At 41.8% G+C, this 17,105-nt stretch overlaps 1 protein-coding gene across 19 annotated transcripts in view; it reads left to right on the plus strand.

Moving 5' to 3' along the window:
• Positions 1–1,085: 1,085 nt before the first annotated feature.
• Positions 1,086–17,105, plus strand: part of cacna1aa (calcium channel, voltage-dependent, P/Q type, alpha 1A subunit, a) — a 98,872-nt gene continuing 82,852 nt past the window's right edge. For 5 of the 19 annotated variants that reach the window (XM_055005267.1, XM_055005259.1, XM_055005253.1 and 2 more), the window contains exon 1: positions 1,091–3,039. In XM_055005267.1, coding sequence (XP_054861242.1) covers positions 2,721–3,039 — 319 coding nt within the window. In that variant the 5' untranslated portion in view covers positions 1,091–2,720. Of the gene's footprint in view, positions 3,040–17,105 lie in introns of all 19 variants that reach the window. The other 14 variants (XM_055005252.1, XM_055005256.1, XM_055005255.1 and 11 more) reach the window with 4 other exon arrangements.

The raw sequence follows: 17,105 nt of genomic DNA on the forward strand, positions 1-17,105 counted from the left end.
TGGTATTGTCCATAATGTTTAGGTGGTGCAGTGGTGCTGTCCATGGTGCTGAAATGACGTCGTGGCGCTGTCCATGGTGCTGAAGCTGTGTGATTCCATCTATTTGTCTATCTGTGATCAGGACTTCAGATCTGTCTTCTGGCATGCCCTTGTGCTGGAGTCAGTCTCGGTCTCGCGGGCCGGAAGTCTTCTTTAAGTGGACACGAAGCAAACCGATCCCTCTCTGACACATCGGATAGGCGTTTAAGGTCGCCCCGTGATCGATCGGCTCGCCACGTGCAGCGTTTCCTCTCTGCCTGTTCGATCTCTCACAAGAGGTGAATTAATTCCTCTGGTCACCCTTAAATCTGTATATGCGCGATCATTTTCCATTCACAGAGGCGGCTATTTGTGGACTCAATCAATTAGGTCACATAAGAGAATGTTGTGCTGTGATGCTGCTCCAGCCTCCTCCTGCTCCTCCTCTCAACGCAACGTGGCACCAGCACTTAGCCGAAAGTGTGTATTGAGTGACTCAGTGAATATGACGCTCCTCTGCGCTCCCCCCCACTTGGAGGGTGTAAACTGAGATTTTGTAAACGCAGAAAGTGACGTGCAGTGGTGGACTGGACCAAAAAAATGTAATCAGGAGAGAAGGAAAAAAAATACCGCAGCTCTTCTCATCTCTCGGCTTTGTTTCTCTGTGGAGTCGCTGGAGATGTGAGAAGTGCTGCAGAGCATATGGTCATACCTTGGACAGGCACCGACGGGTTTTTTCTTTTTGGTGGAGAGGAGAGGAGAAGATCCTCGACTCTTCCAGGGAGGGAGGGAGGAGAGAGCGCTCTTCGTCCATTAATTTCCAAATGTCTGTTGCTAAGAATAGCCTCCCCCCCCTCCACCTTCTCTAACAAACACACGCAGACTCGTTCGTGCGCGCACACTCTGACGCGCATTCAGTCGCACGCACGCGCCGGTGTGCGCGCCGTCATTGTCAGCTTGGGTTGCAGCTGTATCTTTGCAGGAGCTGCATGATGCCAACACCCCCCCCCCCCCAAAATCACACACACGCACACCACAGACGCGCACGCATGTGGCTGTGATGCTGCTATGTCCTTATGAAACACACACTTACATGGAAGAGACACAGATGTCACTTCAGAGGCTGTTTTACACTTTATTTAGAGCTGATCTGGAGTCTGTAGAGGTCCGTTCACCTGGGCAGGTCTACAGCCTGAAGCACCTTAAGACAACCAGGCGATAGACGGTGCCTCGGTCCGTGACACACGTCTGGAAGTTGGACGAGCTGCGTGCGTCATGTGGCTGCAGAACTGAGCTTCACACGAGCTGAACGGCTCCGAGGTGCGATTTGATTTCATTCTACAGACTCCGGCCTGAATTCCAAGGAAAACCAAGTCGGTCCCCTCCCTTTCTTTTTCTTTGTGTGTGTGTGTGTGCGCGCGCGCGCGTCTCCATCCATTCACCGATCCATCCATCTATCCATCCGTCCGTCTGTCCCTCTCCTCCTCCCCTTGGGGCTGCTGGACGAGCAGAGGAGGCCGTGAGAGGAGCAGATTCAGTGAGAGAGGGAGGAAGGACGCTGCCAGGACATTCGGGCTCATCGGTGCGGACCAGAGCAGACTTTTTTTCGGGGCGGGGATGGTGAGGGACTTTCTCGGCTCTGCTGCGTCTCGAACGGCCGAACCAAGATCATGAGAGGCTGCAGGGCGGCGGAGAAGCGGCCGTCGTCCTCTTGTCTTTGACGCCCCGTGTGTCCCCAGATCAGCTCCTGGATGGCCGCGCAGGTGAGGGATGGAAGCTGATGGTTGCAACGAGGGAGGATGCTGCTGCTGCTGCTGCTGCTGAACTGAGAAAATCCGTGTAAAAAAGCGCAAGACAACAATGACACCAACGTTTCGAGGAAAAACGGTATTTTTCTTCCTCCTTTCTGCTCGACGTTGTGCTTTGTGAAATAAGACACATTTTTGCTTCTCGTCAGAGCGCACTGGTTAAACAGCTGGAAGGTGGCGGGGGAGACGTTTTAGCCACACACTGTATCAAACATTGCGGATGTTTTAAAATAAATAAATAATCGTAGCTTTTTCTCCCGTTTTTGATGCCTTCTATGTCTTCGGAAACGCGACAGTTTCCAGAATGCCAAGTTGATCCTCAGCGTAGATAGCTGCAGGCTGCTCTTTATTCAAACATTCATTTTCTAATCTTATTTCTGGAGGCCTGTGTGACATTCGGGGCGGTGAGCTTGTCTTTACATACTATCATGAGAGTAAACAAATGAGGCGTCCAGAGAGGTGCAGGGAGCTCCGGTGCGCTCTGATCCAGGACGACATGAAACCTTCATGTTAGCTCCAGTCTCCAGATGGTTTCATGTTGGGGACGAATCCTGCTTTCTACGGACTGAAGAGCGGCCGAGCCTGAGACACCCCGCGGCTCTACCCTCCGGTGCAACCAGCCAGCCAACCGACCACACATTTAATTTCCTCACACCTACAGCTGGCCGCCGGCAGAGACGCGCAGAGGAGACGCTTCATGGGCGTCCTCGTCTGCTGAACACGGAGCTGCAGATCGGCTCTCCGGCTGCAGGTGTTCGGCTGAAGATACAAGACAACCCGATGTGCTTATGAGACGTTCCGATCCAGATGGGATGTAATGTTGTGTGGCTGCACAGCTGAGCATTGGTCTCCTTCTCCGCTGCTTCGTGAAGATTGGCTTTCGGTGTCCACAGAATGGCGCGGTTCGGAGACGAGGTACCGGCCAGGTACGGCGGAGGGCCCGGCGGAGGGGGCCCGGGCGGTCGCGGCGGTAGCAGGCAAGGTGGACCCCACGGACACGGTCACGGCCACGGCCATGGCCACGGCCACGGTCCACCCGGAGGCCCCGGGGCCCAGAGAATGTACAAGCAGTCTATGGCGCAGAGAGCCCGGACAATGGCCCTCTATAACCCCATCCCTGTGCGCCAGAACTGCTTCACGGTCAACCGGTCGCTGTTCATCTTCAGTGAGGATAACTTCGTGAGAAAATACGCCAAAAAGATCACCGAATGGCCATATCCTTTCCCTGGCAGTGAGTAGAGCTCTGAGGGCCTCCAGGTAGGCCTGAGGAGCCACAGCAGCTCCACGTTCTCCTTCTCATTCCTCAAACTGCAGGCTTCACATTAACGCCCTGATAACAGGAAGGTGCAGGTCCGTCTGAGGTGAGCTGCTGACAGGAAATGCTTGACTTGTAATTTATAGTTAATTAGGAGGAGGAGGTGTGGAGCTTTACGAGGCTGTTGATCACCGTCAGTCACATTTGTTAGGAATTTCATGTCACAGTGGAGTGGGACCTGTGTGATATACGTGTGTGGTGGTGTTGGTAGTGGGGTGGTGGGGGAGAGGAGGGGGTTGGTAGGGTGGTGGTGGGGGGGAGTGGGGGGGTTGGTAGGGTGGTGGTGGGGGGGAGTGGGGGGGTTGGTAGGGTGGTGGTGGGGGAGAGTGGGGGGGTTGGTAGTGGGGTGGTGGGGGAGAGTGGGGGGGTTGGTAGTGGGGTGGTGGGGGGGAGTGGGGGGGTTGGTAGTGGGGTGGTGGGGGAGAGGAGGGGGTTGGTAGGGTGGTGGTGGGGGGGAGTGGGGGGGTTGGTAGGGTGGTGGTGGGGGGGAGTGGGGGGGTTGGTAGTGGGGTGGTGGGGGAGAGTGGGAGGGTGGTGGTGGGGGGAGTGGGGGGTGTCTGGGGGGTGCTGCTGGTTGCTGATGTCAGCATGTGCAGTGAAGGCCTCAGAACCAGCAGAGGGGAGGAGGTGGGGAACCAAAAGAGATGAAAATAAGCAGAATGTTTGTGTGTGTGATGCACGTTTCCATATCAGCATGATGCAGGTGTCTCTCTAGATATGGCCTCTATGTGTGTGTGTGTGTGTGTGTGTGTGTGTGTGTGTGTGTGTGAGTGTGTGTGTTTGAGATAGATAAATGTGAGTATAGTAGATAATAAGGTACACGTTGACACAGTATTTAATTTTTTCCCCATTTTGAGGCTTCTATTAATCACAAAAGATGCAGGTGTCACTGTGTGTGTGTGTGTGTGTCTGTGTGTGTGTGTGTGCGTGCGTGCGTGCGTGCGTGCGTGCGTGCGTGCGTGCGTGCGTGCGTGCGTGTGTGTGTGTTACATATTTACTGAGTTCTGCAGGAGAAACGGTGAACTGATTTGTGATTGAAGCCTTTTCATTTCCAGGGTTTGTCTGAGTGAATGCGTGTAAATGTGGACGAGTCTCTGAGTGTTAATGACAGGAGGAGGAAATTGGAGTAATGATTATATTGATCTGTGCTGATGCTTGAGCCATGACATAACTACACACACTAATTGGGTGTTCTGGTGAAATGCAGGAGCTCCTTGTAGTCGCTCTGAGTCACGTCTATTCACCGCCTGAACGACAGACAGAGCAGGAGTGTGCACGATATCTGATGCTGCATATTCATAGATTTAAAAAACATGAATAAGATTCAACTTTTAGCTTTAAATATGCTGTGATGACTTACTGACACCATTCACTCACTTCTATTAGTAACAAGTTGTCTTCTGTGAAAAAAAAAAGCTGTCATACATTAAATATAGAATTATTCTGTTTTGTCTCTGTAGAATCAGTTTTTGCCTTTTCCTGTCAGTCGAAAGCAGGGGTGTCCAACATGCGGCCCGCAGGCCAAAAGCGGTCCTCCAAAGGGTTCAATCCGGCCCTCAAACTGTAAAAATTCCAGAGAAGACATAAACTGCAGATTGTAAATTAGTAAAACTATAAATTTAAAATAATTTTTAGACCATTTTGCTTTGACTAAATGTGTTGTGTCTTTGTAGACACTATTGTTGAAATTTAACTTATTTTTCTTAAGAATTTCAGGTTGTTCATGATGTTTTGTAAAACAATAGTTCCTTAAATGTGAACATTTTCAGAATGTACATTTTTGCACTAAAACAAAGGAAACATGTTGAGTTATTTATCGGTTATTATGCTGTGATTTTACTGGTCCGGATCACTAAGATGAATCTGACTCTCCTGGTCTGTATAGTACATATCAGAAATGTCCCAATCCTGATGGAGATAGATCTGAAGTCCAACAAATAGGGCTTTAGAAGTACTGACATGTGCCACATTTGGAGTTCAGATGTAAAACTGGTGACATTGGGGTTTGTGTTTAGAGCTTTAACCCCTACAGGCCGCTATAGGACGCCTCTATCATCACGTTTTTGTGCAAAGAATTTTGCACTGTTTGGTGATAGTTTTTCTTTTTCCTTGTCTTTCTATTCGTTCTGTGTCTCTGCCGGTTGCTTTGCTTTTGCGACATCATTGTTCTCCTTTTGCAGCATCTTTGTGGTCATTTCCTGTTCCTTTTTGTGTCCTTTTGCGGCTGATTTGTGTGTTTCTGTGATCGCTTTGCATCTCATTGTTGTCATTTTGTCTCTTACCAGTTATTTTGAAGTTATATTTTGTGTCTCTTTAGTCATTTGATTGACTTTCTGACAAAAAATGCTGAACGTCTGATCACTTGAGTCCCATGAGGTCCATCCAGTAATCCATCCATTGCTCTCGTCATGTTCAGTATTTTCTGAGATCATGTCAAGGTGTCCGTGTCAAGGTTTTCAATTTATTGGTCATTTCTGAAGCTGTGATTTGTGGTGATGTTGTTTACGTGGTTGTAATAAATTGTGAGGTGCATCTAGCCAGTACTGTGTCCTGATCCTCGGGGAACACAGGCGTGTTATACTGCCTATTGCCTGTATATCACCTGTAGTGGGAAACCATGCAGGGCTGAGATGATGCTATCGATGTGGAAAAACCAACCAGGTTAAGTTCACAAGAAGGAACAGAGTGGGTTTCATACTGAAGCTTTATTTCAGAGACCAAATGGAGCAAAGTTTCCTTTTAAGACCAGGAATGAAATCGCTCATTTGTTGTTGCAGATTTAGTTCCATCTACCTGGATTATGTCCTCCCAAATTACCTAATGTGCTGAGCAAAGTCCTCACTTTGCAGATAGTGGTGTAGTGACAACGGCCACATCAGTCATGAGGTCATCTCAGGTAACCAGAGCCCACTGCACCACTGTGGACCGTCAGGGTGTCCAGTTTCCCATCAGCTGATGTGTTTCAAACCAAAATGAACAATACGGGGCTGAGCTGCAGAATAATATGGTCCATAGTTGAATATCTAGAACTTTCAGATGCACCTGATAGATAGAAAATGTAAACCGGAGGCAATGATAATAATAATAATAATAATGATAATAATGATAATAATGATAATAATAATAATAATAATAATAATAATAATAATAATAATAATAATAATAATAATAATAATAATAATAATAATAATAATAATAATAATAATGCATTTTATTTGTGTAGTGCTTTTCTGGGCATTCAAACGATAAACCAGCTCCAGTGCATCGTTTCTACTCTACTAGGTATATAAATGTGTTTCCTACTTAAAAAAAAACAGTTTCTCTGGAAAATCTTAATATTTTTGATCATCCTGATTAAATTATATTTCTTGTAGTTTGAGAATACGTTTAATAAAGATTAAAAGACGTCTAAATTCTGTGATTTTAGCTCCTTAAACGTGAATATTTTCTGGTTTCTTTCCTCCTCTGTGACACTAAAATGAACATCTTTGGACAAAACAAGACATTTTTAAAAAACTAAATTTAAATAAATTTTTAAAAACTAACAGCAGATTGCAGGTCCAGTAGGTTTAAAAGCTGAAAGCTGATTCAAATGAACAATTAAATCAGTTTTGCATTAATAAATAATCAAAATTATGCTCCTGGAGTCAGTGAATCTTTTAATTATATAAACAGTAAATAACAATAACTCACTTTGTGCTGTGGATGTTGCTGTTAAAACTGTCCCTTTACAGCTTGTTAAACTCATATAAACTGATTGTTTTGTTTTTATCCATTTTATAACTTCAGTGTAGTGCTTTGAGATTTTGCCTAAATGAAAAATGCATTACAAATTATTATTATTATTATTATTATTATTATTATTATTATTATTATTATTATTATTATTATTATTATTATTATTATTATTATTATTATGTCCAACTTAAAACACTGCAAGAAAATAACTCATATTGTGAAAACGGGCACCAAGAAATGATGGAACATCTTTAAAAGGCTCCATTCTGCAGGATTTTGCATTTGAACCTCCATCATTTTCCAGAATTTCTCTGTTCAACTGTCCTTCATGTCCCTAGTTTTTAAAGATTTCTCCTTCAGTGTCCCTTTAAAGAGCAGCAGGGAAGTAAATATTACTGCAACAGAGTTCAGAGATATTAGCTGATAAAACCTGGAGTTTGGTGGTGGATTCACTGGAACCTGCACCAGAAGCATGTTGATCTGTTGGATTTACTGGCTGATGTTTCACTGAATGAAGCTGGTTTTTGGATCCACCAGAGTCTCGGCAGATTCTCCACTCAGCGGAGTTCTGACCTGCAGCTTTATTTAGTTGTGAACTGATGGTGGACCCGAGGGAGAACCGTATAAATAACTATTCTCTCACATCCACCATTAGACGCAGCAGCCTGATGTTTGGTTGTTTAATTAGAATTAACCTTACAGAGTTTGCTCTCATTACTGAGCCGTTTTTAAAAAGAAACAAGTGGTGGACAAATAGTTCCTCAGTAAATAACGTCAGCGTTTATCTCTGAGTCTCTGTAAGGCTGAACCTCAGTACAAAGGAAACAGTTCAGATGAATCCAATCCCAGAATCCTTTTATTTACAATCAGTGCATATATAGAAGATAATCAAGTTTTACAAGCAATACTGTGCAATGAACTTCAGTAAACATTTTGTTCCTTAATTTATGAGAAAAAATCTAAAACATCAACTAAAGATTTATTTTTCAAGTAATTGTGATGCAGTTATATAAGTTTATAGCTGAAGCAACAGAATTTTACGGTGATTTTAAAGAAATTTAAAAGAATATTAAGAGAACATAAAGGTTAATGTCATTTAACTTTACCTCTTAAAGTGATAAAGTAAATTAGTAGCGTTTTTTCCTGCACCTTAAATGTTTAAAATCTCATTTCTACATGTATTATATTATATATTTATACTTATATGAAATGACTTCTATGCACCTTTACTTACCTTTGATCCTGGAGTATAATGGGTGTAGCTACCTGATCTGCAGCAGGTAGACAGACAGTTTTTCACCTTTAGGTTACTTTTGAAGTTCACAGTTCAACTTTATCAAGAGGTCCTGAAGAAAACCAACATTTACAACCAATGAATGTGCAACAAAAATGAAAATCTCATTGCAGAATTATAGAAAAATACAAACTCTACCAGATGTTGAAAAGCCTTTGGTTATTTATTATTTACATACTTTAAAGAGAGCTTTTCTACATTTATCCTTCAGTGTTGATAGGATGTTAATCAGAATGTGTAACCAGTCTGATAGAGACTAAATGAAGAGAGTCAGGAAAAACAAAACATGGCATCAATAAAATTAATTATGAGCATCTAAAAAGAATTCATGTCGGTTCAACTGAGAGAAAAAGGAACGTTTTGACTTCTGATTACTGCACAGATCAGAGAACATGTGCTGTAGCGTGGAACAGACGGTGGCTGAGCTCAGAAATAACATCTAATGTTACATACATGTGGGAAACTACATGGGTCATCCTATAGGACCTCAGAAATGAAACCCTCCTTCTCTGATCTTTGACCCGAACCGCATGGTTGATCTTGTTGAACTCCTGTCAGGTGTCACTCCATTACTGGAAACCTGCTGATGCATTTACACACATTCAAGTGTTTGCTTCTAAATATGTTCAAGTGTCAGGAGATTTATACTGTTCACCTCTGGAGGACGATAAAGTTGAGACCTGCAAACACATAGACACATACACACACACACACACACACACTCATGCGGACCATATGGTGTGTTCTGCGTCATCGTACTCGTGTTTTTTTCCTGTTGTTGTAAACGGAGAGGAAGTCGATATATGTTCTATCAATAGCAGCGCTGAGCTCGATATGAAACACGAGTGATATGTTTTAAAATAACTCCATTCAGAATCAGCAGGGTGCCACAGAGATCAGAGAACAGCCGGTGGTTTCCTGCACTTTTCTTCCTGTCAGGATCATGTGTGACTCCGGAGCATCTGCTTCAGATCTGAGGATCCTCTGCTTGCTGAGAGTTCTGTGTTTCTTGTGAGTGAGTAGAAGTGCTCCATATCTGATCCCAGAATCAATGAGGGATCCGATGACCGTTAAAGACTGCTTCAGCTGCTCCAGTCAATCACAACCTTCTGTGGCTTTAAAACCTTCTCTTAATTTGTGGCACAAATTGAAACCGTGGATGCTGTAGAGATGCTGGACGGCGGCAGGTTCAGGTGTAGCGACAGGTCTGCTGCTACCTGAGAATCACACTGAGGATGTTAAACTAAAGGAGGAAGCACCTCATAGCTGGACCTTAAAGACGACACCCAGATCTGTGCAGTTTAATAACAACACAAATGTCCAAAATGTTCACATCCTGCAGACTGCAACAGCTGAATCTGTTCCACACACAGAGGTTAACCTCATCAGTCTGTCAAAACATCACACACAGGTTGATTGATTTGGTGGTTTAGTATCACAAATTTCAAGGTGAAAAACTGTCAAACCATGATGGTAAAAATCTGTGAACTCTAAAACAGTTTAATTCAGTTTATATCACACTGAATCACTGTAAATAAGTTAATCAGGGAAAAAAAATATAGTTCTATTTTTTTTCTCTTGAAAAAATACATTTTACTTCTCTTACACAGTTATTTAATGTGTGTATGATATTCAGTACTGTAATTTTTGCATTAATTTCTCCAGTTTTCCCAGTTTAATGTACATACTGATAACATGCTGTAATATTTATAACAAGTAACATTTTTGCATTTATTTCATGTAAAAAGTACAGTTTGTACCGGTCAAAGTCACAGCTTTAATATTTATGACAGCTGTAACTGCAATTTTTCCACATGAATCATGATAGAAATACACATATTAAATGTTAAATACACTTTCTGTTGTCCTGATAATGGAAAAATGCTGTATTATATGTAACAGGTCACACAAACTTGATTTTATAGGTATTTTCATGTGAATTTTCAAGCAAAACAAACATTTTTAAAGCTTCATACTTTTTTAACCATAAAATCAATATTATCAACACATTTCTTTACTGTAAATGAAGAAAATGTTTTACCATAATTTTATGGTAGCATTTTGGTGACCACAGCTGCTGGAATTTTACCATAGGACTCACTTTTTTCTTTTTTTCAAGGTGCGCTAGGTTACAAGAACTGTTGCTAATCAGTGGTTATTGGCTCTGAGTACCAGATTTTAATGTACGTGCAGCAAATGTGACCAATAACAATGAGATATTAGAAGAATATTCTTTAAAAAACAACAGAAAAATAGATTCCTGATCTTGTGAAATCTCTACTGCAGATCATAAATTACATTTTACATGTGGTCACAGTTTGTTTTTGTAAATCTGCTGTTAATTGTAGACACTCTCTGCAGGAAAACCTCATTCAAAAGGCTGCTGATATGAAAGATATATGATAAAATGTGTTTCCTACCCTGGCTGACATGTTTTTTTGGTATGTTCTTGTATTCCTGATTATGTGAGTGCAGATGGAGATTCTTCACATGTCTCGGTCACTTTGCGGCCACCAGGTCCAGAGCCAGCAGGGCTTTATTTAGCTGATTATTAGAAGCAGACAGAGACACACCCAGGACAGAGAGCCGGAGGAGAGAGAGACCTGGCTGTTTTTGGGTGGATGTGGTAAGTCAGTGATCTACGTTCACTGCAGAATCTAAATTATTTATTGGCCGTTCTCCAGCTTGCTGCTGTCAGCTGATAACTAAACACACTTAGTTTTTTTGTGTGAGTGAGTGAGGGGTTTGTGTGTTTTCAGTGCAATCACTATAAGACGATACGGCTCATTTTTTTCCTGTTTCCTTTCATTTGGAAAACACATACACAGAACACAGGCGGCTGTGTTTCTTCTGTCCTCGGTGTGCTCATATTTGAGTGTTTATCTTTCACACTGCCCTTTATTTCCTTCCTAGTTCACACAGAGAGGGCAAACTGTTGGCAAAGTTTCCAGCTTCATCTGGGAATGTTTCCATGTAGCTTCTCCCAGACTAAGGGGTTAATCTGTGTGCTAATGTATAAAGTGTTGAGAGAAGGATGAGGGAAAAGTCTGGCTCTAATGTGCAGCCGGAGCAGAGACGGTGGAAAGACAGAAGCAGAGGAAGGAGGGGGGAAGCCAGTAAGACAGACATTATAGAGAGTGATAGGCTAATGAGAAACTATGGAGAGAGAGAGAGAGAGAATCAAACTGCCTGTCTGCATATAAATCATTGAACACAGAGTGGTGGAGAGACAAACGCTCAGGGACGGCCGGCTTCTCTGCAGCCTGGACCACAAACACAAACCTGTTTTTGTCACTTAGATCAACGCTGCATCGTCTCACATGCATTTCTTGGACATTTTGTCTTAAAATAACTCAAAATCTTCATCAAATCTTAACCAAAAAACAAGTGATTTGTCTTTTGGGGCTAATGCTAACCGTCCTTTTCCCTCTTTTCTGTTTTTGATTGATGGGAAGTGAAGTTTTGTCATCTTCTCTCACTACCTGTACTTTTTTCTCTTTCACTCAAATCCCATCCATCATTCTTTCCTTCCTCTCCTGCATCTTGTCTAATTGGCTGCTTCTGTCATTTCCGATGCTAATTTAAAGCGTTTGTCTGCAGTTTTGGGGGGATATTTTGCAGAACATCCTGACAGATTGTTCGCATTTGTCCATGAGTGTTGCCACTACGAAGCGATTGTGTGTGTGTGTGTTACTCCTGTTGTGTGTGTTTGTGTCCTGTGGGCTCAATCTGCCTGCCTGCTACCTTTGACGGCGTGGTAATAAATGTGTGAATTGATCCATATCCGGAGACCCTCTGGCCACATTCGACGCTGGAGTTTGCACGAGCACAAACAAGCTTTTAAGAAACTCTATTTAGACACAAGTTACATATTATTTTTCTCTTTGTGTGCTGTAGTTTTCCCAAAATATGCAGCGACTAGTGGCTCAAACCAGAAACCTAAAATACCACTTTACCTTTAAAATATATGAAAGAATGCTCTGCTGACACTGATCTGCTGCACAGCATTGTTCTACCTCGTCTGGGTGTGTGTGCCTTTTTGCTTTGTGTGTTTCACTGAAGTGTATCTGTTCTTACTTAGAGGTGGAAAACACTGAGGTCATTTGAGGTAGTGAGGAATCTGCATTTTCATCTCTTTCACCTCTTATTTCTGTTTACTTGCACCTCTTCTTCTTTTAAATGAAGCATAAAGTCCCTCTGCATTAATTCATCATGTAGCATTCAATTAAAGACTGATATTTTATTATTTTGTAATATAATGAAGAAGTTTTTCAGTAAATTTAAAGGACAGGTATGTAAAGTGTTTCTTAAAGATGATTTTTGTGATTTTTGACTGCTATATTTATATATTTCAGAATTGTCTGGCTAACGTTTTGTTTCATGTGTAAATGTGAAGAATGGATGATGGGGGAGCAGACGGGTCGCTAAGAGCAAATGAAAATGACATGCTACATAGTTTTCAGATTGTAAATTGATCCTGTAGAACCTGATAAATGCATTGTGTTGCTGTTTTTTGATATACTGCAGATGGGTGCCCTTGTAATATATATGGCAATTGAGCAACAGAAGCAAAATCGATACAGAAACACGGTGCTGTGTAGCAGCTGGAGCGGACATCATGACAGAAAGTTGGGTATCGCTAGCTGCTGGAGAAATCTGTCCAATGTGTCAGACGATCTCATGTGTGCAGATTATTTTATTTTACTGGATCATAGTTTAGCTTCTCTGGGTCTTTGCATCATTTTGGACGAGCTTTTAAAGCCACTGATGCACTGCATGTGGTCAGAAATCTGAAATTTGAAACTCTTAACACTTTAGGAATTACGTCTGAGGAAATTAAAGTCCAGTAGACAAAGATTCATATCGTTATTTACTCCTAAATTCATTGATCTGGGACCTACAGTGCATCTGTTCATCGGTGTGAACACTGAACAGAGGCTTATTCTTTTTCTTTTTCATCTCTCTCTCTCCTTTCCCTCTGGATTTTTCTCATTCCTCTTTCTCTTAGCTGTGCGTTCTGACTGCTGAATAATTCAGTTGCAGGCTAGTTTGGGCGTGTGTGTGCGTGTTGTGTGTGAGTGTGTTCGTGTTAGCTGTGTGTGTTTGTGTGAGGGTGCAGTGACGTCGGGCCGAGTTATTTTTGGGATTGGGATACGTGGAGAGAGAGAGAAACAGAGAGAGTCTGTGATGGATTGATGTTTTTTTGGTCACGTGTTGCGGCTGTTACTAGACAAACCCTGCTGGAAACCTGCGCTCTACCTGCAAGGTGAGCTGGCATTCTCAGCCTCACACGTTGGCGGTGGAAAGCGAGGAGCACGGTTCAATCAGCAGCTACTGTCAGCCACACGAGCACGCTTCACATTAACACAGCTGACGTGGAAAGAGAAACTGTCACATGATATTCTACATGCAGCCCGCAGAGCTCAAACACCTCCGTCAGCATCTTGTAGAAAGTGACAACTCTGCTGTATGTGGGTGACGAGGGAGAGGCGGTGGCAGGGGGGAGACAGATGCAGCATATGGAAGAAGCAGGGGGGAGGAGGCCGAGCGGGAGGGGAGGAGGCCGAGCGGGGGGGGGGGGAGGCCGAGCGGGGGGGGAGGAGGCTGAGCAGGGCTAAACAGGCCTCTGGGTGCTCGGATGAACATAGAAACATTAGAATCACTCTTGGAAACATGTTTGGTTTGAGGTTTTCGTCAGGTCTGATCAAAGTCCTGCAGTCTTGAATCTGAAAGAGTCTTTCTTTGCTTCAGAGGAACGTCGTCTAGTGTGGCGATGCAACTCGACGGAGTCCGTTTTCTCCCTGAGTGTGCAGTAGAGGGACACAAAGTGAATAATCCTGTAATGAAGTATACAGAGGAATCCATACCGCTCCATGTTCTGGCTTGAAAATGGATTCACTTTATAATTTAAAAATTTCTTGCAAAATAATTTTAAAAGATGCTAAATGTGAGGCAGTCTTGAAAAAAGAAAGTTTGAGTGCAGCCCGTAGGACTCTGTTCAAACAGTCTAATAGGGGAATAATAAGCAGCACTCATGTCTGAGCTTTATGGCTGCTGATTATCAAAGTAATTACATCAATGTCAATAAGTTCATCAGGGGAAAAAAAACATTTTTTAAAGTTTTTTTTTTTTCTCTTGAAAAAATTGTTTAATGGAAAAATACTGTAATATTTAATATAATATTGTGATTTTTGCATTAATTTTTCAAGTTTTCCCAGTTAAATGTGTGTACTGATAAGAGAAACATGCCTTAATATTCATATCAAGTAACATTTTTGCATTCATTTCATGTAAAAAAAAAAAGACACGATGGACAGCCCACTGGATCCTCTGGCTCAACGCCTTGCAAAATAATTAAAAAGATGCTAAATGTGAGGCAATCTTTAAAAAGAAAGTTTGACTGCAGCCAATAAGACTCTATTCAAACAGTCTAATATGGGAATAATATGCAGCACTTGTCTCTTATCTTTGTGGCTGCTGATTATCAAAATAATTACATCGGTTTCAACCACACCACTTAATTCCATTCATATGATCAAATCAGCGCTTCTGAGGGAAAAGTGACAAGAAAGTGAAGAAATGATGGGAGTTGTTCTGCCTCTGCTGCATAATGTAACAGGACACAGGGAGGGAAGGAGGGAGGATATAAATAAACTGACGGCGAAAAGGGGAGACTGCTGCTAAGTTACAAGTTCAACTTCTTCCTTTTTGTCTTCTTGAAAATAACACAAATCTTTTCCTGAGGCACATTTGCTTCTTTTCAGAATGGATACTCGCAGCAGAAGAAGTACATTCATTAGGAAACTTGAACGCTGTACCTCCTTTACACCAGTATAGAGAGAAAGAAAGATGGATAAACGTAGTGGGCAAAGTGTGTCCTTGTTCTTTTGGCTCCATTATTTAATAACAAAAGTGAAATCAGCCAGAAATCTGTCGCAGCAAACTTTACTTTTTAATCTATAGATGGTGGTAATGAAATCTGGACAAACACTGAGCCAATTTTTTCCCTCACAATTAAAGTGAGTAGATTGGGAATGTCAGTGAAAAAGGTCTTTATGATGCTGCTTTTGTTAATAGGGAGGCAGCTGCTCCGTTGGCAGATGAGTGAAGTGAAGCGTTGGGTCATGTGTACGCAGTACATGTATGATTATATGTGCATGAATATGACTGGATGTGATGGATGCTGGTGGGTATTTTGGAAAATAGTGCTCTGCTGCTGTAGATTTGTGTCTGTATGTGTGTTTTCATGTGTGAGATATTTCAAGATGTTTGCTGACAGGATGGTGTGAAGTTTATCAGCATACACTGTAAAAAAAAAAAAAAAAAAAAGAAAAATTTTCCAAAATTTCATGGTGAAATACTGTTGGTAACTAGTGGTGGGAAGTGTTTTTTATTTGGGGTATTTTTCTCGAAAAAATAAATTTTGCTACACTTGCACAGTTTTCATGGAAAATGCCATAACATGTACACTACCAGTCAAAAGTTTGGACACCTTCTCATTCAGTGTTTTTTATTTAATCATGTTATACATTGTAGATTAATACTGAAGACATCAAAACTATAAAAGAGCAAATATAGAACAAGAAAAGCACTCAGAGAGTGCAGTACTCCTCCAAGGCTGCTCAGTCATTGGATTTCTTTAGACGAATTTTTAAAAAATTCATGACAGAAATCACAATAAAATGCGTCCATTTAATATAGATGTACCCACAAACAAAATTACCTTGCGCTGAGCACAGGCATGTGTTATGCATGTGTACGTTATGTACGGATACTGAATCACGTGACCTAAATATGTAGCGGGTTGCGGGAATTGATGGGACTCAGAAACACCCCCACTATTTAATCAGTTCTTCCTTGGATCATTTCTGACAGATAAGTCCTGATAAGTCCTCAGTGGTGGATTTGTAGTAGGATGACAGTCATGTGATCATCAGCAGGCAGCTGACGTAGTGTTCACTTGTTGTCATGGTTACAGTGACTCCGTTATCTGGCAAAGATACAGAAATCTTTAACAAATCCGTGGATCCAGACTATAAACTGCATCACTGCCAGAATCTAATCACTTGGTCCTTGTGCCATTTCTGACCTTCCCTAGAAATTTCATCGAAATGCATTAGTCTGTTTTTGAGGAATGTTACAGACAGACAGACAGACAGACAGACCAACGAACGGGGATCGTCACATAACTCCGCCGAGGTTCCACCTCCTCCAAAGTAATTATGTTGTGAACAGAAAAGCGTTCATCTTAAGTCCAAACTTCTGACTGGTAGTTTATAACATTCAATACGGTAATTTTTGAATTAATTTCTAGAGTTTTCACAGTTAAATGTACAAACTGATAACAGAAACATCCCGTAATATTCATAGCAAGAAACATTTTTGCATTTATTTCATGTAAAAAAAACACGACAGACTATTGGATCCTCTGTTTCAATTTTAGATTTTGCCTTTTTAAAGGCTCTGGTCTTAAACTTTTCATCAGCTGACTAAAGCCTGTTTGAGTTTAAATGCAGTTTTCAATAAATTTCCTGCTCAAATGTTTTGTTTTTCTCTCACTCCCGTTTCTTCCGTTTGCATTTTGAAGCTCTACTAAGAACCTTCTTAAGATCCATCAGTGCAAAATACACATTTTTGCAATTTTTCAGCTGGTCATAAGGTTTTCGGGACTAAAAATACATGTATTACATGTTGAACACACTAACTGTTGCCCTGATAATGGAAAAATGCTGTAATATTTATAACAGGTCACATAAACTTGGTTTTGTAGCTTTTTTCATGTGAATTTCCAAGTAAAACAAACATTTTTTTCAAAGGTTAAAACTTCTTTTTTTACAGTAAGCAGATTTTTTTAACCATAAAATCAACAGTATCAATACATTTCTTTACTGTAAGTGAAGGAAGTGTTTTACTGTGATTTTATGGCAGCGCT

The sequence above is a fragment of the Amphiprion ocellaris genome, chromosome 19, assembly GCF_022539595.1.
Source record: "Amphiprion ocellaris isolate individual 3 ecotype Okinawa chromosome 19, ASM2253959v1, whole genome shotgun sequence".
Taxonomy (NCBI): Eukaryota; Metazoa; Chordata; class Actinopteri; family Pomacentridae; genus Amphiprion; species Amphiprion ocellaris.